Genomic DNA, 11,287 nt, shown 5'->3' with positions numbered 1-11,287 from the left:
GAGACCCATGTAGGGCACATTTTTGCATTCACCTATATGGATGAAGCAGTGTGACATGCAGCTGTAGTCTGGAACCAAACACTTATCTGGCTGAAAACAGCTGTACTGCATATTTCAGATACTCAGTAAAGCACAACAGATTGTGCAGCACTAAAGTGCAATGGGGTTCAGCATTTATAAATCTAGTCTCAAGTTTTCCAGTTAGACAACATCTGATAATGCAGTATGTGTTGGTGTGCTAACTAAGTCACATAAGGTCAGGAATGGTCTTCCTGAAGGCGGCACAGTGTGGGTGGCACTGTCTCAGAGGCTGTCTGAGGTCTAAGATGGAGGGAGGGACAGACCGACCAGCAGATACTGCTACATACACATAGAGGGGTCAGAAATAGAGAGAGAGTGAAGAGAGAATGGAGAGAGGAGAGGAGGGAGATAAGCTCCATCAGAAGGTGGAAAAGATAACAGCAGATAGAGAAAGCATGACAGAGGCCCAAAAGCAAGTGAACATGACAGACACAGGAAGAGAACAACAGAGATACAGAAAAGGCGAGAGGATGAATTTAATACATTTGGTTCAGGCTTCAAATCATGGCGGTTTCCTAGCAACATAAACAAGATGAGCCTGGCCTGGGCTGGTTTGTGCTTCAGTGAAAATGTCCTTCTCCAAAGCCTTTCTTCCTCTTCCTCAGTCCAACTCACTCATATCAAACATTGAACATGGTCCCAGTCAATTTCACTGAGCAGGATTCTCAGACACAAGTTCTTCTGCTTTGTTCAGTTGGTGCCATAAAATGTATGTGTTTGGATCAGCCAGTCCTCAAATATCCAAACTTACATCAGCCCAAGGAAAATACTTACCTCCAAAACCCATGAACTGCTTGTCATTAGGTTTAGATGTTTGTGATAACGAATGATGAGTCTCCACCTTCTACTGAACATCACTTTATGGGATAAACTTATCCTGGGCTATCTCTGTGGTTATGCTGCTGGAGGACATTTCAACTGTTAACTTTATGTTTTCTCAGCTGTTGTTTTCTCTATAGAAGCTAGATCTGGTCTGATACCTTCCTAGTGAATAGTTATCAGCGTGCTCAGCATACGGTGAAGAAAAATTAATGATTTCTAAAACACACCTCTCCACCTGCTGCCTTATTGGATCAACAGATTTCATTTTAGATCCATATTTACACCTAATGATGCACCGCCACAATCTGATTGAGCGGATGACCCGATCTGACAAACTCCAGCTCCAGTAATCAGCCCTGTGATTCATTAGTGGATGCTGAAGTCAGAAGAATGACTCACAGGTCTGGAGCGGCCCAACTCTGCCATGTAGTTCTTAATGGTGTCATGTCAGAGGAAGGATGGCATCACTGTCTTCTTGCTGTGTACGTGTGTGTCCAGAAGTGTGCTCAAGGATAATAGCTAACTACCCGGTTAATGCCACAGATCAGCCATCCAGCAAAGCCTCAGTGGGAGTGGAACATGTTCATGTCTAAACTGTCAGCTGAGGGTTCCAGTATAAGAAAAAAAACGACTAAAAGCCGCTGCAGCATTCAGAAAAGCTTTTTACAGCCAACAGTCGTCACTCTTTGAATGGGGAAAGATGAGAAATACCTGCTGTATCCACTAACCTACAAGCAGGAATGAAATAGGAAGATCTAAGCATCAGTGTTTGTGTTAACGTGGATATTTGGATCCAAACAATGGAGCCTGTTAGATGTTTGTAGAGTGTTAGACTGTTTCTCTGCTAACGAAAAAAAAGCACAGGAGGATGACTGGACATTTATACAAGTAGTACCTCTATATCTGAGCGTCCTCTAGTGGACATGTGGGGAACAAAAAATATCCTGGGCTGAACCCACCCATGAATATTTATCTGGTACAGGATGGGAAAGTAAAAAGAAAGTTGGGATAAAAATTGTATTACATTTCAAAAATACTTTATGGATCCCACAGAAAAAAATGAATGTTGTTGTAACTCATATTAATTCAAAATTCTTCAAAGAGTTGTTGTAGATGGTAATGGCTGTGGGCAGGTAGATCTCCTACTCATCTGCTACTCTGTTAAAACAAAAGTGTTGAACCTTAACTAGACAGCCATGAGAGAATAAAGAGTCTGTCTGTTTTCCATACAGTAAGTATGTAATAAAAACAATTCATCATGTTATCTATTAAATACAGATGAAGTCTCTTTGTTTTTTTACACTAGCCCAGCCTTAAATGCATGAACTAGTTTTGCAGTCTCACTCTTAAACTGAATATTTAAAATTTTAGCAATATTCTAGAAGTGAAAAAAGTAAATAATAGAAACTTGTTTAGCATGAGAATTAAATGACACGCCACGGTCAAAAATAATAAGTTCTTTACTTTATTACTGGAACCTGACACTAATTTAATGCCATCCAGGTTATGACTCTGACTAAGCAATTTCCTTTTCAATAACTCTGGTCCAAAAATCTGTTGTTTCTATTTAAAAGAAGAAAATTTAGTCATCCAATTTTTGATGTTGTCAAGACATGCTTAAGCTCTACCTAACTGATTGGATTTATCAAGATTTAGGAATAAATAATAATAATGCATCTTTCTAATGTTTCTTCAGTTCCTTTTTTGTATGATGAACAGAATTACACACGTAAAGCAGACAAGGCTGAGTCAAGCATTCAATTTATTCATATAAACTGAATAGAGAAAATAAAACAGCAGAATCCTTGCAGTAATGTCTAGAAAAAAGTCTGTTTAGACTTATTTTATATTTAAAACCTAAAAGCAGTAAAGTATGTTACCTTCTGAAAGTGCTAAATTCTGGTTTCAAACAATCTTATCAAAAAGGAAAATCCAAGTTTTGAAACAAACGGCCTAGAATACATATAGCTGGGTCTTTATAAAAACAAATATTTCTGCCACATCGTTTTAAAAAATAAGTTTCCATTCACATAAACCTGCACAAATCCGCCCATAAGCAGTTTTAAACATGCCAAACCCATAGAGGGCAGTGTAGTGCAAAGCTCAAACCTGTATCAGCCAATCACAATCCTTCAAATCAACCACGACTTCCTTTTAGGAATTAAATATGCCGCCATTAAGTTAATTTGTGTGGACATAAATGGAGGTTGAACTACTTTTAAATGGCGTATTAGAATGTAAAGTTAATAAAACAAGACGTTGTCGATTGGGAATCATGTGAAAGCAAGTATGCAGACATACTGTCGCAAACCCTACATCTCCAGTTATCCATGAACACACTCAAACACAAATATTAAGTTATTAAGCTCAAAACTCCACTTTGGTCTGTGTTTTCATAATTGTTTTTAGTTCCATAAAATAGTTTCCGTGTGGATAAAAGCCAGAACGCATTGAAATATGTTGTTTTCCAATTTTTCTGGCTATCTGTGGACTAAGCCAAATCAAGAAAATGACAAGACAGATCATTTCCTAATTGTGACGACCTTTATTAGCCCTGTCAGAGATAGCTGATCCCAGGTTGTTCTGCTCATAAAACAAACGCTCTGAAAACGGCTATTTAATGTTAATTAGGCTGCAATGAAACAGCAGGAAGAACACAAGTACATTGTACTTTTTAAAATAGACCATTACAAACACATAAATGAGATGCGTTTTTAGAAAACACTCATTTCATCAAATATATGTGGTTATTCTACTAACAAAAAATTGTTATTCAGCAGTTTTCCACTTTTTTAAAAATGTTTTATCAGCGTGATTCTGTTCATCCTGAACATATTAAAACATTTAAGCTTAACTTGAGAATCTTTGTATTATAGAAAACCTTTGCTCCAGGAACTCCAGCTTCCCTGGTTCCTCACAGCTTAATTCTGGATCAGAGGAGGAAGAAGAGGCCACTGAAAAGGCTCAGCACAGAAACATCAGTCAGAGCTGGAGTAAACATGTGAGTGTGACAGAAACAACTAAAGCTGAGCACAAAAACAATGTTGTAGTGGAAGTAACTTCTTCACTCAACATCCCACATGTATGCACAGGCAGGATTTATGAATAAATGCTGAGTTAGGACAAAAATAAAAGAAAATGGAGTAATTTTCCCACTCTTATAAGACTTCAGAAGATTGATTGTGAAGATGTATGTGGACTTCAGTTAGATGGATGTTTATAACACATCCTCCTGCTCTCCGACCCAGAATGTATAGTGACACCTTTCCATGTGGCACTCACACGTAATTCAAATGAACCACCCAGTTCGGGTCTAATGGGATTATTGGGTAATGCTGGGAATGCTGCTAAATAGAACCGATCAGATGGATGGCATCAGCTGGATTTTTCGGGTTTCTAAGAATACCACTGAATCACTGGTCTGATGATCATAATCATGTCCTCATTTCTGAGTCATGCTCCTTTTTTCCTCTCTAAGACACTTGTTCCTTTTTTCTTAAGGAGGTCCCACAGCAGATCAGATCGTGATGTTAGTGAGTCACGCTCTCCTTTTGCTCCGCAGTTTCACATCCAGAACGTCCCTGTTCTCAGTCCACTTTTTCACACATCTGCAAGACTTTGTTATTGAAGTCATCCGCCTGGTCGGCGAAGACATAGTGTCCAGCTCCACGCATGGTCTGCAGGAACAGGAAGGAAGCAGACAGATAGAAACTGGTCAAAAAACAACGTGTTGAGGAAGACTGGTAGCCAGATACAGCAACTCAGCATGCAGTCACGAAAAAAAACTACGGTTCCATAACTTGGTGTAACAGGGGGGCACATATTGAAGTTTTCTGGCTGACCACCAATTCTGATTTTGGCTGACACAAATTATTTTAATAACAAAATAAGTTCACAACACACCGTCAATGTTTCAATAGCTAACGGAGATCATAAAAAAATGCTAAATATAGTGACCAAGTTGCTCAGTTGGGAACAGTGAAGTGAATATTGTTAATAGAAGAAATAGAAGATAAAATGAACATATAGAAAACTAACCTACATACAAGAAATAAGTTAAATTTAAGTGTATAAATAGATAAACTGTCATTGATACTGCACAGTTGAAATGCTGCACATTGATCCTGTTCTGTGTTGCAGAAATGCTCCTGTGTTGTGGTACAATGTACACTTTTAACACTCCTTATGCCATGATACTGCCACTACTGTACTGGAGGGCAATGAGCGTTAACTCACAATAATCTCCACGTGAGAGTTTGTTCTCATCTCTTTGATGGAGGCGGCTGAGGTGCTGTCTATGCTGGAGCGGGAGCCGTAGATGATGGAGATGGGGATGTCAGGATGCAGCTGGTCTAACCTCTGCAGCATGGGCCTCTTAGCCGAGCCGCACGAATCCATCATGCTCTTAAAAGCAGTCTCTCCGCTGTGGGTGAACAAAAGTTCGGATAAGTGATGTGGGTTGGTGTAGGTGGTGTTAGGGAAGTAAGAGAGGAGTAGGAGGAGGCAGACCTGGGAGATTGGACATTCAGGTGGTAGATGTACTCTGACACGGTGTTGTCTGAGAACATGGAGGAGAACTTCTTCTTGAAGTCGGGTCTCAGTGTCTGAACCAGAGTAGGACCTGCAGAGACACCATCAGCCTCAGCTACAACATCACTGCTGTAACCTCATCTCTTCATTCTCTTTGCAGTTAATGCCAGAGTTGGAACCCCAGCATAACGTGCATCGAACTCTTACCAAGGGGTCCGACCAGCCTCAGGCTGGCCAGCGGGTTGAAGGGACTGAACATCGCTCCGAGAGCTTTGATCCACACCGGAATGGGGCGGTCAGATTCCATCGTCTCCTGAACTTCAGGAAAACCCCACGGCTCCACCAGTATCAGGTGTTTCACCCTGTATTGGGAGGAAATGTTCAGCTTAACATGGACTCGGGGCGTCAATTCCATCCAAACAAGTAAAGAGGTGGCATTCTGCTAACACATTGATGCTCAACATTATGCTAACAAACAACTCGTCAATGTAATTCTGTGCATGGAGTGAAAACAGACTTGGTGCATATTTGACACCAACATGTTCACTGCATTCAGAGCTGTGTCTCTACCAGCTTTAAAGGGACAGTATTATGCATTTTCCAGCCACATAGTATAATTTTATGACACAATCAAGTATATATGCTACCTTCAGCTGATGTAAAAATTGTATATATATATATATATATATATATATATATATATATATATATACAGTACAGACCAAAGGTTTGGACACACTTTCTCATTGAATTCAATGAGAAAGTGTGTCCAAACTTTTGGTCTATACTGTATATATATATAAAATACAACTTAAAAAAATTGACATTGTAATTTAATGCCTGGAAATTGGGCCTCTGTCTCCTTAAAAACTCCTGATCTTTCTGAAACTCCACTCTCAGAAAGATATCAGAACATGGCTCCTCTATTAAGCCTTTAACAAAGTTTCTGAGAAGTAGCTCCTATAATGAGCTTGGCAGGTGCACAGTTCAACCAGGTGTTTGCTAATTGCTGCCTGCTAGTCTGAAGGTCCTGAGTGTGGGAGGGCTGGAAGAGGGCTGCTCTGTGCAAAGATTGGTGCTATGTCTTGAAGGTGGGGCTAGGTCCACCCAAGCATTTTGCACAGCTGAATGGTTGCCATGGGAAATTAGTTGTAACTCTGTATTTGATGATGAAATAACATCATAACATAATGTAAAACTCAAAAAAGTCAATTTTATTTAATACCGTCCCTTTAACATCTACTCTGAAATGTTTTCACGTCTTTCCAAAGCATCCAGAACTTAGATAGAATGGAGAACGTCTGTCATCATCAGCTTGAAACAGATTCTCAGTTGGATTTATTTATAAGTTTTTCCTTCCAGTTCAGAATTGTAAAATACTCAGTGTTAGTTTTATACAGTAAAGCCCATTATCGTTTGGGATGGAATCAGGACAGAACATGGAAGAGTATGAAACCTTTCAGAAGGTTAGCTAAGAACCTAAAACACTTCAGGAAGATAACAGAACAGATTTCATCTGAACTCACCTGGCTGGATATTTAATAGCATAGGACACAGCCAGGAATCCTCCCAGATTGTGACCCAGGATTATCATGGACTTCACACTCACTTTGGCCCTCCACTGTTCAATAGACTCCACAAACTGAGCTTCTGCTTCCAGAGGGTCGGTGGAGAAGACAGGCCTTGTGCTCTGGCCAAAGCCCAGCAGGTCCAGAGCATAGACCGGCCGATCCTGTGAGAGAGCTTCCACGTTCTGAGCCCACAGACCCACGCCACCTCCAAAGCCGTGCAGCAGGACCATGGGGGTTTTATTCTCAACACCATCACTGCAAAAAGCCAGCGTCCACAACATGTTGCCACAGGAGACGGGGACAAACTGCTTGATAAATGCAGTTCTGATACCTGACAAGAACAAAAGGAGCCATGAGACAGAGAAGGAAAAATGATTAGAGGATCAAACGTACAATACTCCCAACAATGATGGACTAGACTGCTTGGTAGAGTGGGTGAGTAATTTGACATGCAAATAGGAGCTCTGATGCTCTTTAGCCTGTTGCAATGAGCAATTAATCAATTCATCGCATGATAAGTTAAAAAGAGCTTGATCAATTCCATTGTGATTTCATATCTATTGAAAGGCAATTTTGCTTTTACTTTATTAACCCATTTTATTCATGTTTCAGGTCTGTAGAGTTGTTCTTTCTTTTTTCTTAATTGTTTTTGGTTGTCATGTTTTACTATGGATATTGAAAATGTCTTCCAGTTGTAATGTGGCGTGTTTTGTACAAAATCAAAGTTTATTAGACTTTGAGAGTGTGATCTTGCATTATTATGACTTGAAAATAGTCTCAAAACAACATTGTTATCAGTTATCGCAATAATGTCTGTTACAATTTATCGTCCAGTAATATTTGGGATCATGGCAGGCATAGATGCTACAGATAGAGATCTTATCAGAGGAACACCATCTGTTTCTATGTTCAGATTCTAACAGTCTTTAATCAGCTTTAGGTCCATCAGGATCAACTCTGCACAGATATCTGGCACACAGACGTAAAGCTGGAGTTTAGCGAAGAGAAAGAAAACGAAAGTGCCATCCTTTTTATGTGTTCATGTTCCCAGGGCAGTGATTGGCTAAGAAGGCAAAGACAGTGCTGATCCTTACAGCTCAGCATCCTGTCCTCTGCAGCCTTCAGCTGGCTCTGAGAGGTGGGACACCATGATGGCAGCCAGTCAGGGATCCAGCACCACCTGCAAACACATAGAGGAAAACTTTACTGTACGTGGAATATCATCTTTTTATGACTCAATATCAGTTTTAGTGACATTAAGTTGTTCTGCTGGTGCCTGGGTGAAAGGGTTTTCGGATGCAGATCTTTGTTCAGTCTTGAATTCATGCAGCAGGAGAATCAACAATCTGACTGAACTAAACAGATTTCTAACAGGCACAAGTTTGAAATTCCCTCTGTCACAATATGCAAAGATGTGAAGCAAAAACATCTTACAGAGAAGGGAAATGAAGAAAGTACTGCTCTGTTCCTCTTTAAGACAGTTTCACATCCTCATCAGTTTATTGTACTTTGTATGATTGGATGTTTCCATGAAAACGGTTTTAATGACCCCTGTGTAACACCAGTTCACTTGTTAAGTCAAGTCAGGTTTATTAGTATAGCTCAAGTCAATTCAAAGTGCTTTGCACAATAAAAACACAAACAAACAGAAAGCCTATTGCATTGCACTGGCAAAATAAAGAGAAGTTATGAAGAGTTGGAATTAAGACTAAAACAAATGATGTTGCAGTTGCTATTAATCAAAGGCAGCTATAAACAAATTGGGTCCTGGTCTTGATTTTAAGGAACTCAAGGAACTTGTCTCTGGAAGTTTGTTGTGTGGTGCATAGAAGCTGAATGCTGCTTCTCCATGTTCAGTTCTGGTTCTGAGGATGCAGAGCAGAACCAGAACCAGAAGACCTAAGAGGTCTACAAGGTTGATACAACACCAGCAGATTTTTAATATATTGTGGTACTAAGCCATTCAGTGACTTATAAACTAACAGCAGTATTTTAAAATCTATTCTCTCAGGGGAAGGACTCTAGAACTGAGGGCGTGTGCTTTCTTCCTGGTTTTAGTCAGAGCGCCAGCAGCAGCGTTTTGGATCAGCTGCAGCTGGAGGTTTGATTTCTTTAGGCAGACCTGTGAATACACTGTTGCAGTAATTAATGTGGCTAAAGATAAACACATGGATGAGTTTCTCTAGATCTTGCTGAGACATTAGTCCTTTCATCCTGGAAATGTTCTTCAGGTGACAGAAGGCCAACTTTGTAACTGTCTTCATGTGGCTCTGAAGGTTCAGGTCTGAGTCCATCACTACACCCAAAAGCATGATTAATATAGACCTGCACCAATTTCAGTGGCTGTGCAAGGAGCCTGTGGCAGCTGCAGAAACCAGGAATTACCTTATGGTCTTATCCACATAGCTCCAAACGCTGCTGGCCAGACTGGAAAGTCCAGTCACAGATAACGCTCTCTGCACAATCCTGCAGAGAAGAAGAGGTGGAGAAGGGGGGAGATCACTGAGCAGGTAGAGGAACACTGGGAACAACATGAGTTAAGATCAGGTTCCTACTATAAATGAGTTCTTAAAGGTAAGAAGGGGTGCACCGATAAATCAGCTGGTCCATAAATCTGCCCAGATTTTTAAAATTTGGGCAGATCTGTGATCAGGAATACTTACATGACTAATATGACAATCATATCCACTGATCTTATCTACCTCTGCAAAAGTCAGAAAATCAGCTGCTGTCCCCATTTGCTCTGCTGTGAGAGAGAACTGACTGACAGACTTTGAACAAGAGCAATTAACAACAGTCAATACTGGAGACTTTCCAGCAAAATGACTCTCTGTGTCACAAGGCTGGCGTGATAAAGTGGCTAAAATGTCAGAGCATTGCTCACAAAAATGTGAGACCAATTCCAAGAACTAAAGAAGACAAAAATGGGTCTCTGGCTATCTGACAGGATTGGATCCACAAGTTCATATCTAGCATGTTGGAGAGAATTCTGAAAATCAGAGAGAGCAAGGAGCAATGGTAGAAATATTAACTTTTTTATGTAAGTTATATAGGACAGTAATTAATTAGTAATTAAGTTAATCGCCTGAAATCTTAATATGAAAAACAAAACAAAAAAATCAGCAGGTATCACTTCTTTAATTTGCCAATGATAATAGTTTTCTCTGTGCATGTTCTGGTGACTGGATTTGCTCACCAGAAATAACTGATAGAAAAAAAATGGACTTTTATTTACTCTAAAACAAAACAAAAGGATTAAAAGCAACGTACAAATTGTTTTTCAGATGAGTCAAAATGTACAATTTTGGCCATTGGATTATTTTTTTTTATTATTATTTTTTATGTTTAAACTAAAAATAAGAATCACCTGCATACATGTAGTCTGTTCTCTTCAGACTAACAGACAAAAAACCACCTCAGGTTGTTTTGGATAGTTTTTCCTCCACATATCTAATATAGCAAAGTGAACACTGCTAAAATTCTGATTAGCTCTGATAAGAGTTTAAAGTAAAAATGTTAAGCCTGTCGATAACACCATTACTATTGACGCTCAGTGACGTCAGGGGTTAAACATACAGGGAGCGCACAAGTTGTAGTGTGGATGTTGACAGAATCTAAGGGAACGAGCCGATTTATCCTGGTTTTAAATACAAAAATAACATCAAACTAAATACAAATTTAGTTTGATGGTGGTTGTTTTCCACCGTTAAAAAAAAATTGTCTTTTCAATTTCATGTTTTGTATTTTAACCAAAAAATAACAGATTTTTTTGGGTAGTTATTCATTACTGATATATTATAATATTTTTAACAATAACAAAAACAGGCAAATGCATTGCATGGACCGGACCGGACCGGACCGGACCGGACCCGGCGGCCGACAACCTGTGAAGTAAACCTTCAGAGGTGGACTCAGAGTTCTGGTCCATGATAAACAGGTCAATGACAGCCAGAGGGGAACCTGGGGGCTCCAGCTGGAACTCTTCACCTGAACTCTTCAGGTTTAACTTTTTGTTTAAATTTTATCGCAACAAGCAGAACTTTCAAACAGAACCACACGGAACCTTTCAGAGCGGTTCGGAAAAACGTGTTAATCAAATTAGAACATTCTGAACTTACAGCAGAAACTTACCCACTGTTGACCGTCTCCTCCCGCTCCGCCATGCTGTAGTTGCTGTCACGTGACTCTCACCGACACTGACGTACTTCAGTCAGACTGTGGCCGTTAGATTTGTCGGTCGGGATAACTCCGCCGGGCGGCAATACAGCCTCCTCTTCTCATTG

General features: G+C 39.9%; 1 protein-coding gene across 1 annotated transcript; it reads right to left on the bottom strand.

The window, feature by feature from the left end:
• Nucleotides 1–2,647: 2,647 nt before the first annotated feature.
• On the bottom strand, nucleotides 2,648–11,279 carry abhd5a (abhydrolase domain containing 5, lysophosphatidic acid acyltransferase a). Its single transcript, XM_032558031.1, has 8 exons — nucleotides 11,136–11,279; nucleotides 9,390–9,470; nucleotides 8,099–8,184; nucleotides 6,960–7,335; nucleotides 5,641–5,795; nucleotides 5,413–5,524; nucleotides 5,140–5,326; nucleotides 2,648–4,580 (listed from the first exon to the last, which is right to left on the bottom strand). Exons 1-8 carry the CDS (start codon nucleotides 11,165–11,167, stop codon nucleotides 4,491–4,493), a joined length of 1,119 nt encoding a protein of 372 aa, XP_032413922.1. The 5' UTR covers nucleotides 11,168–11,279; the 3' UTR covers nucleotides 2,648–4,490.
• Nucleotides 11,280–11,287: the final 8 nt, after the last annotated feature.

This window comes from Xiphophorus hellerii, chromosome 3, assembly GCF_003331165.1.
Source record: "Xiphophorus hellerii strain 12219 chromosome 3, Xiphophorus_hellerii-4.1, whole genome shotgun sequence".
Lineage (NCBI taxonomy): Eukaryota > Metazoa > Chordata > Actinopteri > Cyprinodontiformes > Poeciliidae > Xiphophorus > Xiphophorus hellerii.
The sequence above is the reverse complement of the archived record's forward strand: the minus strand, read 5'-3'. Positions and strand labels throughout refer to the sequence as shown.

Coding starts and splice junctions, on each gene's coding strand:
- abhd5a (XM_032558031.1), bottom strand. CDS start 11,167: ATGGCGGAGCGGGAGGAGACGGTCAACAGTGG. Junction 7,336..8,098: donor AGAGGACAGGATGCTGAGCT/GTAAGGATCAGC, acceptor TGTTCTTGTCAG/GTATCAGAACTGCATTTATC. Junction 4,581..5,139: donor ACTCTCACGTGGAGATTATT/GTGAGTTAACGC, acceptor CTGTTCCTGCAG/ACCATGCGTGGAGCTGGACA.